The sequence below is a fragment of the Cyprinus carpio genome, chromosome B12, assembly GCF_018340385.1.
Source record: "Cyprinus carpio isolate SPL01 chromosome B12, ASM1834038v1, whole genome shotgun sequence".
Lineage (NCBI taxonomy): Eukaryota > Metazoa > Chordata > Actinopteri > Cypriniformes > Cyprinidae > Cyprinus > Cyprinus carpio.
Genome location: NC_056608.1, coordinates 15,455,750 through 15,481,865, shown reverse-complemented (window position 1 = coordinate 15,481,865; position 26,116 = coordinate 15,455,750). Strand labels below are relative to the sequence as shown.

Here is a 26,116-nt window from a genome sequence, read left to right as displayed (position 1 = left end):
GATGGTAGCAAAGCGGGATTTGCTTTCTTTAGTTCTTTTCTTTCAGATCAAATGTGCATTAAAACATATAAGCAGATGTTTTTAATCTCTCTCAAGAAAGAAATCCAAAACACGGCCGTAACTACATACCGTGCCAGCCTTATATAACGACACTTTCTGCTTTAAAGAGGTATTTATAACCCAAGAGGTTTTATCTCCAGTAAGAAATCTCTTTTTTCTTTGCCCAGACACTGGGTTGAGCATCGTGTCTGGAATTGTGATGACAGCGGGAGGGTTGAAGGGCCTCTAAAGTGTGGCGATGAGGGGAGGACGCTGCTGATAAAGGTGCGGGTCAGTCCTGGGGTCTGTCACTGCCACCTGCGACACACCCCTACAGCCAAGCATGTCCAAAAAAGGGGATTCTCACTGCCAGTCGGACATCCCAGCAAGGAACAACAAAAGGAATCATGCCTCACCTCCTGACAAGACACATAGCACAAATACTTTCACACACATAAACATGGGGTGATATCTGCCATTTTATCAACTTTAAATGAAACATCCAATCAGAAACAAAAGTCAGAATTATTTGCTTGATAATAATAATAATTTTATTATTATTTTATCTTCATATCTTTTCTTAATTTCATGTTATGGCCAATATTAAAATTCTATACTTTTCAAATACATTTTATAAGCATACACACACACTCTCACACAACAGTTCTCTCTGGTTCTCAAATCTGATTGGTTGAGAGGTGTTTCTAAGCATGAGATATTCACCTAATATTGCCACAGGAATCACTGAAGCATTTTTAATTTAAAAGGGTAGTAATTTAAATGTGTTGTGGTACTCTCGTGAATGTGTGCAGACTGACACGGTAGAGAAGAAATTGTTGAATGAAGTTGTTATTTTTGTTTTCTTTCTGTATAAATAGTATTTTTGTAGCTTCTTAAAACTGAAAAGGTAGAACCACGGATGTCACGTGGATTGTTTTATCGATGTCCTTACCACCTTTCAGGGCCTTGACTTAATTGCGTTCCTGTCTATGGAGGGTCAGAAAGCTCTCGGATTTCATCAGAAATATCTTAATTTGTGTTCTGAAGACGAACGAAGGTCTTACGGGTTTGGAACATGAGGGTGTTCCTAATTAATGACAGAATTTTCATTTTTGGGTCATCCATGCCTTTAATTCACTTATTTAAAATATCACATAAAAAAGACCATTACTACATGTTACTTATTGAATAAACATTTGATTATTTTTATTTTATTATTTAGCCTTTTTTTTTTCAGAATAAAAAATAATTCTATATAAAATTGCTCATACCATAATACCAGATTTTGGACATACCACCCACCTCTACCAAACACACATGTAAAGACTAACCCACACCAAACATGTCTCTCTAGTGAAAAACACTGAGCTGAAGGAACAAGTCCGCCCTCTGGATCAAGAATATTTAAGCCCATGTTGAATATTGTAGGTGTAAAACTGCTGAACCTCAAAGCAATAAAGATCACCATTTCTGTGTTTTTTCATGACAAATGAAGCAGCAGAAATAAATATAATGTGCTAAGTTTTAGCGTGCAGAGGAAGGGGGATGTGTGAGAGTGAAATGGAAAGGCTAGATCTTACTGGTAATAAGACTAAAAAAGTAAACACAAGTGGTAGAGGTAATGAGCTTCAGAGGCCGTATGGGAATTCGGTTAGGTGGGCCAACATACATCTCACCCCTACTTTCCACAGTTTCCGCCTCTCTCTCTCTCTTTCTCTCTTTCTCCCTCCCCCACCTCTCCTGCCTCATGCCATTCCCCTCAACTTCTCCAGTCTCCTCCAATTCTCTAATGAGAAAAAGCTGGTAGGAAAATCCTGGACTGATTCCTATATAAACTTACAGACATCTCACGGAACAGCCCAGGGAGAAAGAGAGAGGTAGAGAGAGTGTTGAGAGGTTGAAGACTGGCAGGGGGCGGCCAAGCAAGAACAGTGACAAAAGGTAATATAGAAGAGAAATATATACACACATTCAAAGAAGAACACAAAAGACAGAAAGCTTTCTAAGAATCTGACATTTTGATAATAATGAGTGTTTGTCAAACAACAAATTCAGCTTGATTCATTCCTTCTCCTTTCTTTTTTTCTAGTGTGAAATCAGATCAGATAAACGGACAATTATGAGTAAATATTCCAAATGAAGCAGTCGGATATACTGATTTAGGATTTCCACTTAGAAACCCACCAGGATAAACAAGCTTGTATTTTTTAAACATACTTTAAACATACATAATTTACAGCCAATTTTATGACGACAAAAGTTGTGTTTTTATAGAAATTCCAACTAATTCATTATTAAGACCAGCAGATTAACATGTAGATGATTTCTATATAAAAAAAAAAAAAAAAAAACACACATGTATTGGATGAACAATCACAATTTAGCTTAGTGGTGGACCGATTTACCGCCAATGCAAATATGTGACCCTGGACCACAAAACCAGTCTTAAGTCACACGGGTATATTTGTAGCAATAGTCAATAATCGATTTTTCTTTCATGCCAAAAATCATTAGGATATTAGTTAAGATTAAGATATTAAGATATTTTGTAAATTTTCTGCCGTAAATATATCAAAACTTATGTAATATGTATTCCTATGGACTAAATTTGGACAACTTTAAAGACCATTTTCTCAATATTTTGATTTTTTTTCAGAATGCCACCATCTGAGCACACCGAACGTTCAATATCAGTCGACCACTAATTTAGCTTGCATAAATGTACATAAAAATACAAATGTTAGCACAGCAATGCAAACAAATCCAAATACACACACTTCTCTGATATACAAAACAAAAAAAAAACTAATCATACAGTACCACATACAGTAAAATATAAAAAAAAAACAATATTTTTATTATAAAAAAATCTTACTACTTCACATACAAGGAAGTTGATGAGATCAAGCATCTGACTATCTATTTGGAAAGCTAATGTTTAAATTTATATTCCAACCAACAAACAGCACCTATTGTATGGGCAAACAAAAGTGTTCTGTATTAAGGCCATTAGACACAGCACAGCACACAGCACCACTGGCTCTCAGCTGATAGTAAGACATGTAACAGAGGACTAATTTAAAGGACAGACTAGTCTGGCTGTAATTATAACTTCCCTTCTTGTTCAAATAGAGGGCTTATAGATGTCTGGCTTTGACAGGACCCTGTAATGAGCCACTGTACATTAATTCACAGACTTGGCATATATGGGATTCAGCCTGAAATGTGTTATGGGGGGGGGTTAAAAAAGGGAAAAAATGGAATTATGAAATATTGAACACAAAGTAATGACCATTTTCTGCATGGCAAAATTGGCTTCATCCCTCCGATTTAAGCAGCTTTTTATGTTTATGCTCAATTTCTGGTTGTCAAATGAAGGAATCGTGGCCTAAATTGTGATTAATTGACAATAGTTAGTGCAATGATTGCCTCCAGAGTCAAAATCTGTCTTCATAAATCAACAGTATGAGCATTTGGCAACAAAACCACCAATTATAGCAGGAGTAACAATGCATAAGGAACAGAATGCTGCCAAGCCAAGCACATTGGCAATATTATAAAATCACATAACAGACAGTAGCAGGACGTGCCAGTAACACAAACCATTTGGAAAAAAAAAAAGTGAGAGAGTTACTCTCAGGATGGGATCATTTCCTAATGAACAGCATTTTTGCACACTCTCGTCCACATCCTAAAACATACATAGCTGATGTAAATCACATATTGTACATGGCTCACAAGCAATGTAGATTTGTGACAATACACAGGAGTTCTTGGGTAACTAATGAGCAGCTACAGCAGGTGAAAAGGATGCACGTGGCATGTTTTTCACCTCGTGTTTCCAGGTCTGGGAGTTCTGGCTGTGCTCAGTGGTAGAGAATAGTGTCGCGTGTGACGCCGCGGAGAGGAATATTACCATAGCGCTGATGACATCATTGATTTTCCAGATCAACAAAATCTCACATTTCAAAGGTTTGATTTGAAATAGCAATATTAATATCTCATATAAGCTGGTCTGGATAGTTTTTTCCCCCATTTTCTGCTGATTAAATAAGAGCTCACTTCATGTTTGTTCGAAAGAAAGAAAGAAAGAAAGAAAGAAAGAAAGAAAGAAAGAAAGAAAGAAAGAAAGAAAGAAAGAAAGAAAGAAAGAAAGAAAGAAAGAAAGAAAGAAAGAAAGAAAGAAAGAAAGAAAGAAAGTTTAATTAAAGTAAAATTATTTAAAAGTTCAGATTCAATAAACACAATATTGTATAATTTTAGCTGTCAAATCACATTTTAATCCTATTAATTATAATGAATTTGATTATTTTGCTTATGAAACCAAAACACAAACAATGAATATTTTTGTATATTCAAAATAGATGAATGCATCAGTAAGATTACTAATATGATATATCGATTTTAAGTTCAATTAAATGTTACATTTTGGTTACATTTGTGAGTTAATAAAAATGTAACTGGTAATATCAATATATTAATTGCAGGCCCTTGAATCTTATCAAATTGTAATCGTATCGCGATATGTTTTAAGGTATCGGCAAATATTGTATCACTGCTAAGTCAGAATGTATTGTGATGAAAAATCTGATTTACACCCCTTGTTATTAACTGTAACATTATTTTAGAATTAAGAACACTAAATTGACATGTTGCATTGACAGACCTAATAACTGCTATTTGATATTCCATTTATAGTCATATATAAGAACAGATTAGAATCCATCTAGTGCTAGTGATCTGACCGACAGCTACAAAACTGAAATCTCCTCCATGTCCTGAGATGATGTCTACCGTCTGCTCAGGCTGAAAGCTGTTAGATGAGCTCTGATGGTGCAGCACTGGAGTTTACTGGGTTTGATTTTTCAGTTATCAGATTAAATCCACAGGAAAACACAAGTATGTGTTTTACTGTGGTCTTTACTGAAGAAACCACTGGTTTTGTCTCAGTCCCTTGAGAAGTCCAAAATCTAGCATATGCATTATCACACGCTTATCTACTGACCTTGTTTTTTAGGGTCTGGAGATGGTCTTGAGACTGAAATAGCTACAGTACTGTTGGGTGTGTTTGCGGTGTCATCACAGATAGTGGAGCATGTTGGAGATGGCTGATAGTGTTTTGGCCATGTGCAGAGAAAGTTCTGTGATGTTTAAGTCCATTATGAGGATGTGGAGTGGGATCTTGGGAAATCTGTTATCTTAGATGCCTGGAGGACACATAGCGAGGGAGGTCCTGTTGGTTTTTCTTACGCTTTAATAAAGTAATTAATTTACAATTTTCTCATGAAATTTTTTTCATCAATTCACGGTGCATACATTATTTAGTGCCCTGATATGTTATTTACAGGATCTAGCAAAATAAATGCTAGATGCTATTAAATAAGTATATTTTACGTAAACCAAGAGAGTTTAGCTCAGCTAGAATTATACTACAAATCTAAATACCAGTTGTTACTGAAAAAAACAGAAATGCATCTGTGTTTTTAAATTAACAAACTAAAGGTTAACCAAAGACTTGCTTCCAAAGTTTTGCTTCCTAAAATTGCATCAGCAATCTGAGCATCTTACTATAGAGATAGCATCGTTATGGCACATCACTCTGTCTCTTGTAAACATTTCACAGGAATTTGCTTTTTCAAAATTGTTTTCTATTTTCAACAGTTTAACTGAAGGGAAAATAAATACTTTTTATGGTAACACATAGAGAAATGAAAAAAAAAAAAAAAAAAAAAAAAAACACCACTGAATTTCACATCACAGTGGAACTGTTTGCAACTGACTGCAAACTCTTTGCAAAATCAAAACACACACACACACACAGACAAAATAAACTAGAATGTAAGGCAGAAGGTAGTTTAGATACAATGTAAATACAAAGAGAACTGTTTTTTTTCTATTCAGATCACATTTGGGTCTACTATAAGAGTTAATTTTTTTAAAAAAGTACAAGTGTAAACATCCTTAAAGAACAACTATTTTTGACCAAAAGCAACTGCTCTTATTTTGTAGTTTTTTTTTTTTCCCACACCCGCTGAACTTAAGCTGCTGTTTAGTTGAGCTGCACAATATGGTTAAAAACTTCTAAAACAAAAAAATAAAAATAAAAAACATTAAGTATAATGACGTGATATAATAAACCATTTCTTTTGCTTTAAATCAAAGATGGAGGAAAACAAACAATGAAGAAAAAAAAAAAAGAGATCCAGGTCTCTTTATACTCACTATACTTGTGAAAGTGTCTCAGTCTACTTTTTACAACTGTCAAAAGATTTATCAATATCAATTGAAACCAAAATAAAAGTCCTGTCAAACGATTAATCATGATTAATTGCATCCAAAATAAAAGTTTGTTTACATAATATATGAGTGTACTGTGTATATTTATTATATATACAATATATTGTATATTTGTATATATTTAAGGAAAACACACATATACATACATACATATACATACATACATACATATATATATATATATACACACACACGCACGTTTATATACATATGATTTGTCAAATGATTAATTGTGATTACTCACATCCATAATATGTGTGTATACTGTGTATATTTACTATGTATATATAAAGACACACATACATGTACATATATTTATATATATATATATATATATATATATATATATATATATATATATATACATAAATATACACAGTACACAATATGCTATATTATGGTTTCAAACAATAACAATTAATCATTTGACAGCCCTATTACTTATTATTACGGAGCAATTTCTATTAGTTTGTATTGAATTTGTATATTAAATTACAATGTCAAAGATATTTAGAAAACAAAAGTAAAAAAAAAAACAATGCAGTAATGTGTTTTAATGCACACACAAACTGTTAAGCATGCAATAAAGCAGACTATATAATATTATTTATGTAAATAAATTATATAATTAATAATTTATATAATTAAATCAGTTTAATAATTGAACTACGCCATATCACTGTTTCAATTTCAAAGCAATTATCTGTGCAGTCCAACATTCGAAAGAGGACTTTCAAATGGAAGTTTACTTCTGTCACCCAAACTCTCTCTCTCACTTTTACACAAGCTTTCTTAAGTGCACACATACACAAACACTCCCAAAATGCAGAAGCTACAGATGATATGCTGGAGGTTCCAGAGAAAACCCCATGACGGAGGACAAGTCAAAGGTTCAATAAACTATAGTAACACTCAAGGGAGAAAAGATCTAATGACTGACAGGATACAAACACAGAATGATGAATCACAAAGACTGCAGAATCGTTTCCTAATGGCAACCAGACGCACAAGGACTTAAACGCTTACATTACTTGTGAATCAATAATACAAAGAGACTTTTTTAATGAACTGACTGAGGGTTCAACTGATGCGCATGCCAAATTGCAAATGAGATTGTCAGCCGTTGCAACACAGACAAATTCAAAATTCTAGTTTTACATCCCAAGAGTGGAAAAAGTACGAAAATGAGCTTGTCCAAAGCATCTCAAATAGGACAAACACTTTTACATGCTTCCAATGGGATGAACAGAGGATCGATCTGAGATACTTTACAAACTATTAAAAAACAGTGACCTTTATCTAATGCCTACAGAGCTGTATTAAAGGTCATCTATGAAGACTATACATATAAATAAAAGCTCCCCGCTAATAATGAGTCCCAGAGATTCAAACCCCACTCCACACCACAACAATGATCTAAACACAGAAATTGCTGCACAAGGAATCATTACATGAGATGGCACCGTAAGAGATGAACTGTCTCGACACATAAATCTGCAAGACGATGCACAGAGGACACTCTCGTTTATGCAAATGCCACTGTACGCTATGATTTGTCCCTGTACTGTGGACTCAGTATCACGTTTGACTGTATTACAGTTACTTTACATAACCACCTTTTCATAGCTATTTCTATTCATTGATCTCGACTGGACGGTGAACAGATTGTGTGTGCAGCTGTGCAGCATGATGATTCAAGGAGAGGGAATTCCACATCTTTTTCTTGACCACAGTTAATAGGATCCCTTTTGGCTCAGTCCTTTCCTAAGCACATAAGCACACCGGACCGACAGGAACACGGCAGAAACAGTGGCATTTAAGAATATGGAAATGGGATGGCAAAAGCGGACTTTATCCTCTCTGAGGAATACCAGACCATCGGGCCCAGAGAACCACGAGGCCCACTCACAACCAGTGACACTGTGTTTCATAAGCAAAGCTTATTTTTTAGGGATGTGGGCTCGTCTAATGGGGGAAGAGCGTGAGGAGGTTGAGAAACAAGAATGGGGGAAAGATGAGTGTGTTTGATTGGGCGGCCTTTCAAAGCCCACAAGTCTCATCATATTTCCTACTGAAGAAAAACAAAGCATTTGAACCCAGACATCACAATCGCGTCCAGCCAGCTCGTTCGATCCAAAAGAGCATTCTTTCCTTCGGCGAGGCTGCTGCGAGTCCATCGAAAACCAAACAGATCACCTACACCCAGAATCAGTCATACTGCAAGTGCACACCTCTGACTCACACATGCAAACCACATCCCTTCCTCACACGCTCACAATCAGGTCCGTTTTTTCCTCTTTCTGCGAAACAACTGGCAGCTAAACAAGGAGTCCTCTTAATGTACAAAATGAAATCATCTTGAGAGCTTTAACAACACCCTAAAAATTATAGTCATTAGGACTAGATAGATGTGACTAATCTAAACCACTTGTCAGGCACTCCTACTGAAAGCTAAGCGAGGATTGATTGGTTTTCACTTAAATAATTAACTAATCGCAAAGTTAGGAATTCAATGTGGCTATTGATTTCGTCTTTCAGAGGGAGTCATTTGAACCCTTCATCTGATCTTGTAGAAAGTAAAAAGCAATGGACTTATTGCCATGAAGATATAGGCCCAATGCAATTTGGGCTGAATTTTAGACACTACCAACTAAATTTCATGGTAATTCTTACTTTTTTATGTTTTGCCAAATTGGTGGCTAATTTGTACAATCTGCGTACACCCCATTGATGGTTAGATTTAGAGGTGGACCTTCATGCTTAGTCTTTTTCTAAAAATGTAATATTTTCATATGAATAACATCATAAAAGTCACACAAAAATGCCACCTTGTAAAACACTCATGCACATTTTCTCATGAGAACAGCACTGCCATCTGATAGACTGTTAACGAGTGCATAGACATATTTTTTTTACGATAACCTTGCCTCATAGAAAGATGTTAAGCAGCAAAATGTGATGATAAAAAGCCAAAGGCACTTTGTGTGCACAGTTCTTAGCTCTAGAAATTCAAGACACCAAGCAAATAACTTAACTCATCAGTGCTAATAAATGAGGTAATGTCATAAAGTGCCTCAGAGCGATGCCTTGTTCACCAGTTAATGGAATATAATGACTTTCCTCAGCTTGTTTGTCATACAAACACACAAAACTGTGTCAAGAGAGTTATGAGCCTGCTGAGGTAACATTAATGCTGGCCAAGACTCATAAATTCTGATATTCTGCAGGATCTATCCTGTTGTCTTCAACAGCACTAGCGGAATTTAAGCCCTTTAATTTGTAGCCATAGAGCTATCAGCACAATGGGGACTTCAAAATATTATATTTTGTGTGTGTTTGGGAGTTGTTTTCGCTATTTATCCCATTTCCAAAGAGGACAAATTAAAGTCAGAATTATTTATTTATATTGTGTCGAATACATTGTTTTCAAACCTAAGACAGCGCCCAGCGGCGTTCGCCGTAGCGCGTCCTACCTGAACAGGTGAATGCCATCCAGGTGAGGCAAAGGACTTGCATTTGAGTTTGAAAGGATATGGATTGCAAACCATTTTCAGACACCAACTCCTTGGGCGCGTGGTCTGCTTCAGATAGAAAAACACAACCGGTGCCAAAGACGGATAGGGCAAGGGTTCCCCGCCGCAAGCTGACGCCTCCTCCGCCGCTGCTCCGACTGCGCTCTCCCGCCTTTCGCCTCCATCAGACTCAAGCTCACTGCGCTCCCCGCCACCGGACAGGTCGTTAAGTCGTATAAAAGTCCTTGGAAGAGAGGAGCTACCCTCTGCTTCCCTCAACTGATGGTCCTCGGAGATATTTCCTCCATCTTCAGCCATCATTCACCCCCTTGAGGAGAGAAAACGCATGCATTACCAGCTGTACAATAGAAAAAGAAATCTGATTTTACGCAATTATGAAATGTATTTAAAAAAAAAAAAACATAAAAAATGTAAAGCCATGATAGAAGAGCGTACATGTCTATTTACACGTTTGTAAATAAAATGATAGGCTACTTAATTAAATGAACTAAGAATAAATGTATTTTGAGTTTATTATTTATTAACGTCGGTGCATTTTAAACAAAGAAGAGCCTATATATAAAAGGCAGGACTTTTGAGACTATTAAAATTTCACAGACTGGTATTCAGTAATGAACTGATGGAACTGTACTAAGAAAAAAAACAACAAGCCACACAAACAATTCGATATGGTACTTTGATGTCCGAAAATTAAATAAATAAATCCTTGATTAAAAAAAAATATAATAATAATAATAATTCTACATTGTAAATAAATGCCAATTCTGACTTACTTTTAAACTTGGTACTACATTTTGATTTATGATTACACAACATATACATCAGGCAAATAAGCGTGGTTATGTTTAACAGTAATTCAGTTAAATATTATAAATGCTTATTTCTTACCTTTAATTGCGTCTGACAATATGCCCAAATCGAGCTTACTCATCGCATGATCATTTCGGTTGCAAAAGCAGTCCAAATGATGGTATTGAACAAGATCAGTGGGAGCTCGCAGGCTGAGTTTCCAGGTGGCGGTTACAGCGCAAGCAGGTTTATGGGTATCTCAGTGACTTGGACATCATGCCTTAAGATTTCAACATTGTATTTCGATGACCGACAACCAGATCAAAACAAACCAGGTCCAGCAAAACTGCTTCCCAAACCTCAATTGTGCGCTTCGCTCGTTTTCTCCGTGTGCGCGCACTTAAAAGTATGTAATGATCAAAGATTACAATTTAATGGTTGTTTTTTTTTCTTTTCTATTAGATCACCGCAAGATCTACTGCTCAAAAGTATTCACAACAGTGACAATTTTAGATCCTTAGACAATTAGTAAAATCCTTCAGAATCTTTTCTAAAGGTGCAAGCAGTGATTTGTCTGCATATGAAAAGGAAAAGCTTAAGCTCGTGCTGAAAGGATGCGCAAGAGAGCTCTCTATGCTGAAGTCTTGTCTATTATTGCGAAAATACACAAGTCTCCAATGATTCTCCCAGTCGGCAAAACGGTCTATAGCACGAATCCGCTCAAGCGAACCAATTCACAGCTGGATTCGCGTTCAACTTCCAATCCCCGCCCCTTGAAGGCGCGTCCACCAATCAGAGACGACAATAACTCTGCCTCTCTTTTGATTGCATTAAAGAAATGTCAATCAACAGTGTACTAACATGTCTGGTGAAACAGCTGGAACCTTATTGTTTACACTGAACCAATAAAACTAGGAAGAGTTTGGGACCGGACCAAACAGACTATATGATTCGAACATGTTTATTATGCAACGACATTTTATGTCAAGGAACAGAAAGGAAACTATGTATGTGTGTGTGTGTGTGTGTGTGTGTGTGTGTGTGTGTGTGTGTGTGTGTGTGTGTGTGTGTGTGTGTGTGTGTGTGTGTGTGTGTGTGTGTGTGTGTGTGTGTGTGTGTGTGTGTGTGTGTGTGTGTGTGTGTGTGTGTGTGTGTGTGTGTGTGTGTGTGTGTGTGTGATGAGAACGACCAGTGCAGAAGTTTTCAAACTTGCTGACGTCAATGACCCCTTCCTAAGTTGAACTATTCTTCACATTATTGAAGTAGCTTACTGTTAAATGTATTACAATGGAAACATTTTCAGTTTAATAGATTATTTAGATAATAAAATAGAAATGTAATTAATTAATAGAAATGTAATTAAATATTAGGTTAAACATTATGTTTATGTTAGTCATTTCACCTGTGTCCTTATTAGTTGATCCTCCTCACCTGTCTGTCCCTCGTTAGCTACCCTACTTTAGTTTTAGTCTGTTCAGTTCTTTTTCATACAGTATTGTTGGTGTTACCCTGTGTCTTTGTGTGGCTTATCATTAAAATGATTTGTTATAATCTTCGTTGTGCCTTCGTCTCCCTAACAGCAGTGTCGTGTTAAGTATTTGTTAACTTTGACAGCCCTAAAAAATGGCTTTTGTAAACAGTCTTTAAAATTGTACAGCCCCTGTGTCCCCCTAAGGACCTCCTGCCATTGTTAATTATTTCTGACTGTCCTGCAACAGGAGTTTAAAAAGTTTAACGTTCCTTTCTTAGAGTGGTACTTTTCATAAAACTTAACACATTTTGCACCACTATGGTTATTTTGCACCACTTATGTTATATATAAACCTTAATCATTATAATGTGGATGTGGCATTTTAAAAGTAAGTTATTATACACCGACAAACTAAACTAATGTAGATTCTTTGGACACTGTTTATATATATAAAGTCATGCCATCATATGTTTTTCCATTTTAACTCAACAGATTATTATTATTTATTTATTTATTTTTTAAGGCCACAGCTTGAATATTTTTTTAAGGCAACCAAAATGAGAAAATATTTTTTTGTTTTTTGTCATTTACTCACCCTCAAGTTGTTCTGTAAATCTGTATCAGTTTCTTTCTTCAGCTGAACACAGGAGAAGGTATTTTGAATAATGTTGCTAACCAAATAGTTTTTGTTCCCTGTTGACTTTCAAAGTATTTTTCCATAAGTCAGCAGGGACCAGCAAGTGTTTAGGGTGAGTGAATGATGAAAGAATTTTCATTTTTGGGTGAACTATCCCTTTAAGACAGTTTAATATAATGACCATAGTTTAATATAAATGACTTTTACAGCCAATTTGAATCTAATAAAAAATTTAAGGCAGTAACTGAGTTTAAGTAGGTGGAAATGTTCAAGTTTAGTCTACATGGCCAGAGGTTTTTAAAACTATTAGATTAAAGCACAGAGGTGATGACCCAAAAGCATTTCTCATTGGATGAAGTCAAATTATTGTTTTAAAAAAATATTTTCCTTGATTACAATGTACTTGACACTACGATTTAATGAGATGAAAAGCTGGAATAGGTGAACATATTAAAAGTTACAGTACTTAAAATGTAAACAGGATGAATGTGTCCTCCCAAATAACATTCTATCTTTAACATACAATAACAGTTCAGTACATTGTCTAGTACTTTATCATTTATTAGTGCTAGTCATTTATTATCAAGTCCTTGCAGATTAGAACAACTAAAGATAACTGGATGTTTAGTAAAATATTTTAAATGTTGTTCCAGAGGTATGAAGCTCCACAGTACTTCACAATGTGTGGCTGCACATTATTAAACACCTTGTAACACAGAGGTGGAATGTCTTTAATCATGTCTATAAAATATGATCAACTGTAAAAGACCCACTTTCTGCATAGCATTGCTCTACTTTACATTGAAACTTTAAAGTGCAATAGGATGTAAAAGTGGGTAAACCAAGTTTCCCTTCACTGCCACCTATAGTAAAACAATAAAAACACATCAAGGAGCACACAGAGAAAGAAATGTAATTGAGCAAATACAATATTGATGCAATACAGTTTCGCCAGCTGCGATAGAAATAAGCAATGTGTTATAAAACATGATTTAAATAGAAAAGAAAATAATATGCTTACAGCAGAAACATGACTGTTGTGGCAGCAGCACTTATACTGTATAATGTATACTGTATTACCACAGAAATATTAATTAATCCCCAGGTTTCTTCAGAAATGTGCAACTAGAAAAAAATATTAAAAACTTTCTATTTTGTAAAAATATTGATATTGAAAAATATTTTTATATTTTTATGTTTTATTTATTTTTGGTCAGAATGTATTCTAGCCTATAAAATAAGGCAAGATGAAACTTTAATTTTAACAATTTAGAATATAGCAATTACCCAATTTAAACCAATTTGCTAAACATAAGAAAACTGACTTTTCACAAACTTGTGTCTTTCTGTAAAAAGTCAATAATCTGCTTCCTCAACTGACTTTTCAATCAAATTAAGTGATTAAACCCTTTGATTCCAATAACCAGTTACTAGATTATGCTAAAGTCATTTTATTGCACTCTGTCCAGCAAAAGTAATTATATATTGATTAATGGATTACAGCATTCAATGGTGAAAGCCTGACATACATATTTGGAATAGAGTATGTCATTAAGACAATATAATGTTCATGCTTTTGTGTAGCATTTGAATTTATAGCTGGTGAAAGCTTATGCACTCCAGACAGTCTAATTTTAACATTTTCACTACTTTTTGGTCTAAACTGTTAATTTTACAGACATTTCTGTTTACTCTAAAACACAATGCAATGAAGTGTAAACAGATTGCAATAGAAGGACTTGATGCAATATGTAGTTATTAATGCATCACCTTGGAGACTATTTTTTTTTTATTGTCTAATTTTTGTGTTAATTAAGATATGCTTGGTATAAAGCATTTTTGTTTAGTTTTGTTTGTGGCACTTAAATATGGGGTGAGAGCCCTCAAAGCACTTTCTTTCATCTTTCTCTTTTAGTTTCCTCCAGAAGTCATTAGCAGAAGATCTTGTCTGTGATGGGCTGTGCAGTCGGTGTTCCCCTCTGGAAGAACACGTCCTGCCAGCAACTTTGCTTAAGTTCCACCCTGATCCACTGGGGGTTAGGAAAAAGTTATCACGGGCTCTGAAATTAAAGGGCAGTCTCTAAAATGGATCACCATTTTTTAGGAACATTACTTGAAAATGTATTTTTGTAACCTATTTAAAAATTAATTCTACACTTGATATCATCTAAAAAAAAAATAAAAAAATCCTCTGCCTTCTGCCAGAACAAAAATATTGAAATACACCTCGCTCTATTCAAACAGTCTGCATTAAATCTTTGTCATTGTAAATTCACTCAAAGCACATGGAAAAGAAAGTTTTTTTTCTCACAAACTCATTTGATTGTAATGACAGAATATATTTTTGTTTGACAATTTTTCCATATTATGTCTCAAATATTTGGCTTGCATTAAAGGAGAATCAAATATATAAACCATATGCTTTGGCAAGAACACGGCAAAATGGAAAATATTTAATTTCTGAGTTTTGTTTGTGTAAGGTTACCCACTATAAATGCTAGATTTTACTTAGTTAGTTATTCATTCTGTCTCTGATAGTCATCATAGCCTAGATATTAAAGATTTAATATTAAGAATATCAAAATATACCCACCTTACAGTTCGGCCATTATTGTAGCCTAGAGCTTGTCAATTGATTTATTTCTCCTTGTCAAAAATGTCAAATCTGTCTCATCGGTTTTTTCCCTCCAAATCCAATTTGAGATTTAGATGATGATCTGGTAACCCTAGTGAGAAACACAGAGCCATCTATGACAGCGAGAGCACAGGAAACTGAGTGTGTGGCTGGGTTTTCCTAACCTTTGACCTCTGTCTTTCCTTTCTCCTCACTGCTAGACTTAAGCAGAGCTTCTCGCAAGAGGGCTCAGCTGGGCTTTATAAATAAGAGCGGAAAGGTCACAACCTGCCTCCATCTGACAGCCCTTACACCTACTTTGATAAGACTGGGTAAAATAAAACTAACCTGCTGGTTTTCATCAGAGAGAAGGGAGGCCATCCATTCTGTTGCTTACAAGCATCATCTCAAGATCTGTTGTATAGAATGTATTTCTAACAGTCATTAAATCACTTTTGCCATTACATTAAAATAAACCCTGACAGGAACAAGTAAATAAAAATATGTGGGAACATATTAAATTGAGTTTAAATTATTTTAGAATTTTAAGAAGACTGCTGATGTGAGATCCCACAGTGTCCTGTTTCTATCTCAATCCTCGTGTTTTTGCTCCTCATGTATGATTCAGTGTTTCTGAACAAAATAAGTTGAGTAAATAATTCAGTGACTCATTTAAAATGACAGTTACAGATGAATGAGTTAATGATTCACCAATAAAGACAGTCTCTTGGTGCCAGTTACTGGTGGAACTATGTAACCTAAAGAGTCAATAAAAATCCCCACCAATTATTCCAGTAAAACATGTAAACACTGCCAAGGGAAGTGATTAAACAGTGAAGTCCCAATGCTGTTAGGGACCATTGACACAAAACACATTCTTGTGTTTAAAAATGCCAGATGCATGGCAGTGGAAAAAAATCACAATATATTGAGCTGTGTTTTTTTAACAAATAATATTTTGAAGAATGTGGTTAACCAAACAGTATCTGTACTCTATTGACTTCCACAGTATATTTTTCCATTCTGGTGAAGTCAGGAGGGACCGGCAACTGTTTGGTTACCAACATTCTTCAAACTATTTTATGTTCATCAACAAAGAAAAACTCAGCTGTTAGTCCCTATTATAACAGCACTCTTAAGAATGCTTGCTTGATTGTTTGTATCTGGTTGCTGAATTCCACAATTAGCCAATCAGAATCAAGTATTCCAGAGAGCCCTATAGCCTAATAAGCACATTCATCATATCAAAAGTCATTAAATGCATTTAATTCCTGAGATTGGAAGTTTGATTCTTTCCATTCACATTCCAATTTTTTATTAAACAAACAAAAATATTTTGTTTGTATTTGGACACATAGGCTAGTGGTGACCTAAATGAAGAATGAACAAATGGTCTCAGTGCAGGTGCACAGAATAGAATCAATAAATTTAATTTCAGTAATAAAGGAGCATGTGCTGGACATTTTTACACATAAACATCAAGGGCAGAGAGAAAACCATTAGAACTGAGAGTATGTATATGTGTACTTTTTCTTTTATATATATATATTTTTATGCCAGTTATGTTTTTTTTTTTTTTCAGTTCTTTTTAGCAGATTGTAAGTGTCAAGGGGACAAGAGAGTTTGAGTGGTAGACTGGTAGATCTATTATGCCAAGAATGTGAGTTTGATTCCCAGGGATCACGTGTACAAAACTAATCTTGAATGCATTGTAAGTTATAATTTTTTACAATGGTGCCTCCACAGATTTTGAAACAGAGTATATATCTGTCCGTGGTCACTTTCCTGCTGTATTGAGCTTAACCTCAGTCACCATCGCGTGACTCCTTGAGCCTGAGCGTGGGGCTGCCTTTATGTAAATCACTCTATGATTTATCAAAGTGGAGCGATAGAAATCACCAGGCAGGAATGTAAATTGGAAGCAGATCAGAGAGTCAGGGCAGGCTGAGCAGATGTTATAGGTACAATATAATCTACATCACTCACACACACTCCACAGCTCTGAGATACATATGTATGATTTGGTGTTATTGCACATAACAGACAAATCTTGAACAGAAAAACTCTGAGGCCTCCTACCCATTGCTTTTTAAACATTTTATTGGCCTGTAGAATGTGTGGGAGTGTATGGGAGTATTTATAGTGGCATAAAATGATTGAGTTTCGAATAAACCTAAAATGAAGGAAGAGGTAATACCAAGTCAATTTTGTGGTGAAATGATTTTTAATGTGGTCAAAGTAGTGTACAAGGCATGTGTACTTCCAAACAAAAGCCATATTATGATAATTTTGTTGTTGAGCACCAATGATAAAAAACACACAGAAGCCAAAAAAAGACAAAGGATTAACACTATTTTGTAGTCAATCTCATCAGGGTGGGAAAAAAAAGACTCACCAGCTGGTGCATTCATGGGGATCTCTATAGGTGAAGGTGATTATTTCCGCAAAACAAGAGATTTTTAAAAATAGAAAGATGGTCTATATTTTAAATATAGATCTCACGGTCCTGACTATTGCCTCCTAAAATGAAAATTTAGGAGCTAAAACTACTTTTTAGTTGACTGATTATAGAATCATTCTCTTTATGATAAACAATAAACAAAAAGTTTATCATATATCACGTTTTCATCAGAACAACCAGTCAGACAGATGCAAGTTTCACAAGCCTGCACATACAAAGGCATAGGCCTAGGTCCAATAAAAAAAAAAAATCATAGTTTAGCATGTTGCAATCTAAAAAATGGTTAAGAATGATTCACTGACTGAGTGGGGTCTGATTCAAATGGCACAAGACAAGTACAAGATTGTTTGGTGAATCTTTTTAAACATTTTGAACCAATTCATTTGTTTGTGAATCAGATATAATGAGTCACACTATGTTCGTTGCTGCCAGTTGTGAGCATTTTTTATGATATATCAGATAAAAAAAAACCCAGTTGTTTAAAGATTTGATTGATTGATTGATTGATTGATTGATTGATTGATTGATTGATTGATTGATTGATTGATTGACTGATTAATTGACACATTTGCTACCATTTTAGTCATAGTCTGGAGCCCTGCATTTTTATTTTATTTTTGTAAAATTACATTTGAATAAATTCAACATGAGAACTATGGAAGCTTGTTTATGCAACAGGATAAAAAATAGTTCATTGCAATTTTTATCTCACAATTCTGAGTTTACATCTCTTAATTCTGACTTGCAAGATAAAAACTAAGAAATGTGAGATGAAAAGTCATCAGCTTTTTTATTTTTATTCAGTGGTGGGGGAAAAAGAATCAGAATTGTGATATGTAAACTCAGAATTTAAAAAGTCAAACTTACAGGGTCAGATTTCTAAGCAAAGAATTCAGAATAGCGTAAACCCACATTTATTAATATAAAAACTAACAATTATAAAAAAAAATAAAAAAAAATTTAATAAATTTGAGATAAAAACTCACAATTAGCAAAAAAAAAAAAAAAAAAGTTAATTAAAATTGAAAAATATAATTATCAGAAAAAAGTCACAATTATCTTTTAATCACATGGCGGACACAAGCTTCATTTGAAAACAAACCAAGTAGTTATTTACAGATTTATGAATAAAAATTTTAATGTATTTAAAATAAATCTATAATGTTGTATGTCTTTAAGCTTTTTGTCTATTTATTACTTTATTTAATTAATTTATTCATTTTTAGAAGTGTTGATAATGGTAAAAGTAAATCGGACGCATCTAAGGATCTGGAGCTCTGCATTTTACAGCACACATTTTCTCATGTATTCATTTTAAACAAATGTAGGCTACCATATCTGCACGGAAATGCAATAAAACCCCACTGCCCTGCTATCAAGCCCTCAGAAAGATGGTAAATGAGTGTAAGGAAGGACGTATTAGGGCAACAGCTTGATCTATGACTCTATCCCTGCCTTATCACTGAAGGTATATTCTCTCATTGCATGTAAGCTGGTATGAAAGCAGGGAAGCAGTGATTCGGTCAGAGGAGATATGGAGAGAGGAAGTTTTGCCAAAAGAAGTGATTTTCTCCTGGAGATCCCTGCATTCGATTAGCCAAGTCATTTCAAGCATATCTTCAGATCTTCTCTCAAGGACAAGCCAACACTCTGGGGAGCTGAAATGTGCATGCATTTCTGTCGCACATCGAACAAGCCCGACTGAGTCATAATATTTACCAACGACGATAAGAGGGTCTTGATAAAATTCTTAAAAATAATTCCCTCCATATTTGTACAAAGGGCATCGGCTGGTTTTAATTGCTGCGATATAATGTCCAAGCGAGCACACCAGGAAAGAATGCTGGCCGCTTGCGTAGTGAATTCGTTGAGCTGAGCATGAGTTCATGAAGAGTGCTCTGTATTTCTCTTTAGATGGAGAGGTAGTGTTTAGAATAAACAGGAAATATTTCATTCACAACTACAAAACTATGGAAACCCGTTTACATCTTTGAGTAAATAAATAATTGAGACTTTGGATTTCACAAACAATCTTTAATTTTTATGTTTATTTATATGTTTATAAATTGTATTCATTTTAATAATAGAAATGCTGTTCTTTTGAATTTTTCACTCATTATAATATATATATATATATATATATATACAGACACACACACATGAAGAAGCACAGCTGTTATCCACATTTATAATATGAAATGTTTTTGAAAATTAGAAAATTCAGCTTTGCCATCACAGGAATTAATTACATTTTAAAACAGACATATTTGACAATATTACTGTATTTTTGATCAGATGAAGGCAGTCTTGGTGAGCATAACAGACTTTAAAACATTTAAAAATCTTACAAACCCCAAACTTATGATTAGTATTGCTTCTCAAAATTATGATTAAATTTTTTCACAACTGTGACTTTTTTTAACATTTTTTTTTCTCCACAGTTTTCGATTTATATCTTGCACTCCAAAAGAAGTCTGCAAAAAAAATGGGCTCAATGTACAGTTAATATGAAGGAATTTTTGTATACATTTTTTTTTCCATACAGATTATTTATTTTTTCATTGTTTTACCCATATTTTGAATCATTGTGTTGCGTTTTAAGGTTAAAGGAAATGTCTGTAAACTTAACTTAAACTTCCTGGCAGAAAAAAGTACCTTTTACATTTTTCTACAGATGTTTGCATACAGTGCACACTGTAACTGAAATTGAATTTCCATCAAAAGACAGGGGAGGTTTTCCTTTGAATAGAACTAGATTTGGTGACACCAGCAGCGGCAAAAAAATTGTCTTGACATGTGCAGTCACCCATTATTGACAACAGTACAGCAGCTGTACCTCATGCAGTTAACCTCCGTGACCAAGAGGGTACAGATGGCATTGCCTGTTGACAGCTGTGCATCAATATTCTTGCCTAGTTTTGATTAACTCCTCTTTCCCTGTCTACATGTGTTCAGAAATGTCAACAAATGTCAAGGGCTGGTTTTGCCAAGCCACACTTCTGGTCGAGTACTGGCCTGCTCTCATCATTCCCAGATTTTCAAAGTGTCCTGGGACCTTCAACAGCCCTGAGGATGACAGTATCAGACTCAGCTCATCTGAGATATCAGAATCTCTCTATACATTATGTTGAATAAAAGTATCCTGAATGCAAAAGCCTTTGGTTAACCTCATCCTATCAATAAAAAGTGAAACAACATGCTTCCTGGCACATATATAATTAGTCAGAGTTTTTAAAACAAGATAAAACTCACATGACCTGAAATAAGCTGATGTAAGCGATGAACAATCACCCCAGTGAACAGTTCTGGAGAAAATTAGCTGGAGCGTTTGCTTAATATGAGTAAGTAAGAAATGGGGTCACGCTCAACATGTGCCTTATGGTCATTTGTATCATTAGGGGAGAATATGTAAGAGGAGGGCTATGACGCTGCATACGAAAGGCACAATTGATTTTCCTGCCGCCTCTGTCTGCCTCAGGTAACTAGGCTAACATGATGAACTAGTCTCTCTATTTTCCCACTAGCCTCCATTGCTCTAGTTAGCATGAATCCCACATGCAAGAACATTCTGGTCAAACCCAATAAATCTTACAAGTGCGAGAGATGAGAGTTCCTGGCTATATCTGTGGATAATTGAATCTGGAGGTTTGCTTACTGAACATATCCACTGTAAAGTATAATTCACTAATATATTTAATAGATGAATATTATTATTTTTTTAATGATCAGCACATAAATATGGCCAAGAGGGAACTACAAAGAGTAAACTTAAAATAATTAGAAACATTTTGATCATAAATGTATCACACTGTGTCTATTACTGAATGATAACTGTCTGAAGTGATCTTAATCTTACAAAGGTTCTTCAAAAACATACTCACGTGGCTAATTTAAAAACAGCAGACCTAGAATAAACCCGATCCAACAACAACACTGGGCACATGTGGACACATTTGCATATGCAAAATATGACAGATGTGTTACAAATACCAGAAATACTATCATTTCATTTCATTTTTCATTCGTTAAGTGATATTCTCATCAAGATTGGTACAAGATTATTCTTCCATAACTTTTATATTTTGTTGCTGATATTTCAAGATGAACACTTACTGGACTGAAGCAACTTGGGTTTACTTGATTATCCATATATTTCTTTTCTTTTCTTTTTTTTTAGAAACTTTGTGTTAAAATGTATAAAATATAAAACATCAGATTTTTGAGAAATGATTATGCGTCATCATTGTATTACACACGTTTTCTCCCCTCCTCACAGTAAAAACCACAGAGCTTTGATCATGCATCTAAGCATTTAAATATAAGTCATATTATTAGGAGCTACACAGTGACAACTGATATTTATATGCATTTTATTTTATTTTATTTTAGTATAGCTACTACTATGCTATAGTTTTGTACACTTTCATAAACATCTTATTGATTTACATTACAGCCTATCAAAATGTCATCTTACTTTTTAGTGCTATAAATACCAGCAAACCAGCACCAAATTGTGTATATTTGTTCAGTTTTTTCCTCCTTGAGTGTGAGCTCCATATTCTCCTATATCATATGAGCATGATGTATCATATTGTGTATGTGAAACTCAATAAAAAAGGGTTTTTTTGTCTATAAGTTCAATAAACTGATAAACTGTTCCATTTCAAAACATTGTATTTTCTCAGGCTTTCAACACTTGAGCGCACAACTGTTTTTAATTGATAATCAGAAATGTTAGAGCACCAAATCAGCATATTAGAATGATTTCTGAATGAAACTGAATACTGGAGTAATGGCTGCTGAAAATTCAGCTTTCTAACTTAGAATTACATTTCAAAGGGGTCATATGATGCGATTTTAAGTATTCCTTTCTCTTTGGAGTGTTGCAAGCTGTTCGTGAATAGATAAGATCCCTAAAGTTGCAAAGACTAAAGTCTTAAACCCAAAGAGATATTCTTTATAAAAGTTAAGACTCGTCCACGCCCTCCTAAAACGCCTCATTTAAACACGCCCCCACATGTCTACGTCACTGTGTGGGAAGATTTGCATAACACCACCCAAATGTTCACACAAAGAAAGAAGGTGTAACTTTTAATTTTCTCACTGTAGTTTTGTTGCTGCCGCCGCTATGTCGTGGAGACGCTGTGTGTTTTGTAATGAAAGCGAACCTACTTCGTATGGCCTTCCAAAAGAGGTCACAACTAGAAATCAGTGGTTAAGGTGTATTTACAACACTGTTCCAGAACAGTTCAACCCAAATATTCATATTTGTGCAACGCATTTTACGGAGGATGAGGACTGGAAGAGTAGCCTACAATGCTGGTGTTCTGACAAATAATGCTGACTCACAGCCTGTAAGTATGTTTTCATATTTAAAGGATTTGCCACTGATGATTCAAACATGAGTTTTGAGCAGTGTAGAGTAGTGCTAGTTGTTTGTCATTTCTCTGATCACAAATACAGACATGGTTTTATGTTTACGTGGCACGATACGCAACAAAATGCGTAAAAAGACAGTACAAGTCATTATAATCAGTAATTATGTCTGGATGCAACAAATGCCTCATTTGTAATGGGTTTTCTTGGTTTTGTCTCTTCGCATCAGGACATGGCATCACAATATGGTAAGGGGTGTAACATTTCCGTCACACGCTTGAGGTATTCGGCCAATCACAATGCACTGGATAGCTGGCCAATCAGCGTACAGCTCGCTTTTCAGAACGATAAGCTTTGTAAAATTCGACGCGTTTCAGAAAGATAGAGGAGAAACAATATTGTACAGTATGTGGAAAATGTGTTTTTTGATCCTTAAACCACAAAACACATTGCATTACACCAAATACACCAAATAATGTTATTTTTTAGCAACGTCATATCACCCCTTTAAATATATGTAAACAGAATTGTAATACTATTTCACACTATTAGTGTTTTTATTCACATTTTAAAAAAACTTACAGATTTAAAAAAAATATATATATTAATGAGATATAAAAATAAAAATTAATTACTCACACTTATGTTGTTCCAAACCTGTAAGACCTTTGTTCATCTTCGGATCACAAATTAAGATTTTTTTTTTAAGACTAGAATACTTTTTGTGCACAAAGAACTCAAGAACTCAAAGAGCCTTGAACTCTCGTTTCATCAGAAATATCTTAATTTGTGTTCCGAAGATGAACAAAGGTCTGGATCTTCCTGATGAAGAATACGGACACCTAATAGCCGGAAGCGATCAGAAACAGAGCCAGGAACAGTGGACAGAGAGAGCCTTGGCTGCATTTGATTTATGTAATGGTTTAAAAGAATGGACAGGAAACAGAGGCGGCCTCTAAACGCTGAAGGGATGCAGCGAGACAGTAGACAACTTCTGACATGAGCTTACTGACCTCACTTGACCACATCAGCTCCTTTGCGTCTTCCTGTATATCATTACCCAATTGCGACGCAACAAAACTGACAGACCTCTGTTTCCCCGCCTGCCGCTCTCTGTGTACACTATGAAATGTCACGTCTATCGCCGACCACCTCGGCGCACTGGAGTGAATTTACTGCCTCAACAGGGTCCCTTGTGTTTGTGTTCTTCCTCTCTTCCCTGACCTTCTTTACTGATGAATATGTATGGCCAGGTCCGTTCCTCAACAACAGCTCGTGTGCCGGGCACTGGGGCAACAGAGAATACTAAAAGCAGATCAATCACCGGCAGTGTCAGTGCAAACCCACCACGCACTCCATCTACTCGGTCTAGCTGGAAACATTGGAAGGCAGAGAAAGTACATTACATGCTGAAGAATTAGGCTACCAACCAGCTGATGACACACGCTATACGGTAACAATTTTCCAATTGGATGACACGTGCTGCTGGTCAGGGAGTGTGTACTGTATGTGAGCATGTGGCAGAAGGAAGGCTAATTGTCTCCTCTGGGAAGAGCAGAACAGGGCAGAAATGCTCCACTGTGAAGACGGTCCAGCTAACTTTGATGCTCTTGCAAAAAGGACCTAGAAATTGAAAGAAAAAACAACAATCAGTCAGCAAGGTGATAAAAAAAAGAAAATGTTGTTGGACAAGACAACTGTATTAACTTTAGTAAAGGTAAAATGTTTTTTCTGTGCACTAAAGCGATTGCAAAAACAATAACTTTTAGATTCCCAAACAATCAACCTGTTTTCTATTTTTCAACCTGCCTGCATTAAATTAAAATGCAACTAGATACCAAAAACACTACACTAAGAAATGTAAAACATTTGTAAATGATACCTGTTTGAAAATTAATTTTGGCAGCCCTAAAATACCAAAACTAAAATTAAAACTAATTAAACTGTGCATAAAAAGAAAGAAAAAATACAGATAAATCATAAATTATAGTTACAACAAACCAAGAAAAAGAAAAGAAAAATTATACAAACAAATCATAAATGATACTTAAATGATAATAATTTTTAAATGCTACCACTTTAACTTTGGCAGCCCTTAAATGGCAAAACCACAATAAAAACTTATATTTTTTATTTTTTGATAAGTTAAAAGTTGTAAATAAATGTTTATTGGAGTATGTTTAACAAGTAAATACTATTTCGGTCTTTATACTTCTAAACGTCATTTTTTATTCAGTTTGTGACTTCCACTTCCATTTCTTTGTAATTTGTGAAATTTACTAGCCATTTCTAAGTGAAAATTGTATCTGTACCAAATATTTTTGTGTGTGAAACATAAAAACTCTACAAAAAATGTGATATGATGAAATTAAAACTTAAAATACAATAAAAAATACAAAATCCAAAAGTATAATAAACGCTAGTCCTTACTTGAGCAGAAATGATTTGAGACAACAAATGGCTTACTTAGTTATGAACTACTTATTGTCTCTGCACAGGATAGAAAGAAATATTTTTTAGCATAGAAAAAAGTTTTCAGGCTGAACTACTGAAATCTTAAAATGAGCATTAGAAATAGAACAGAATAGATTTTAGAATAAATGTTGAAAACATGTGAATCTTCAGCAACTGCTAAATTACCATTGGTCTTGCAATCTTTTGTGAATTTTTGTCCACAATCACTTTATGATGTTGAGGTTATACAATGTAAGTATTGGGAGTGGTTGTTTGTGTGAATGTAGAGTTGCAATCAGCGACAATGAGGTCCATAATCAATCAGCTGTGAGCGGCTGGCTCCTCTCTCTGGGGCAGGTATCCTACCAGCCATCAGCCAATAAGCCAAAGACTCACACAGAGCAGAATCAATACACACACTCATACACTCAGCAGCTGAAGAGCC

The 26,116-nt window shown here is 35.0% G+C and overlaps 1 protein-coding gene across 13 annotated transcripts in view; it reads right to left on the bottom strand.

Annotated features, from left to right (window-relative positions):
* The window catches only part of LOC109045614 (voltage-dependent T-type calcium channel subunit alpha-1G-like), a 199,965-nt gene extending 188,587 nt beyond the window's left edge, over positions 1-11,378 (bottom strand). For 7 of the 13 annotated variants that reach the window (XM_042735604.1, XM_042735603.1, XM_042735605.1 and 4 more), the window contains exons 1-2: positions 10,758-11,378; positions 9,871-10,176 (exon numbers count right to left, since the gene is read on the bottom strand). In XM_042735604.1, coding sequence (XP_042591538.1) covers positions 9,871-10,169 — 299 coding nt within the window. In that variant the 5' untranslated portion in view covers positions 10,170-10,176; positions 10,758-11,378. The remainder of the gene's footprint in view (positions 1-9,870; positions 10,177-10,757) is intronic. The other 6 variants (XM_042735608.1, XM_042735610.1, XM_042735611.1 and 3 more) reach the window with 1 other exon arrangement.
* Positions 11,379-26,116: the final 14,738 nt, after the last annotated feature.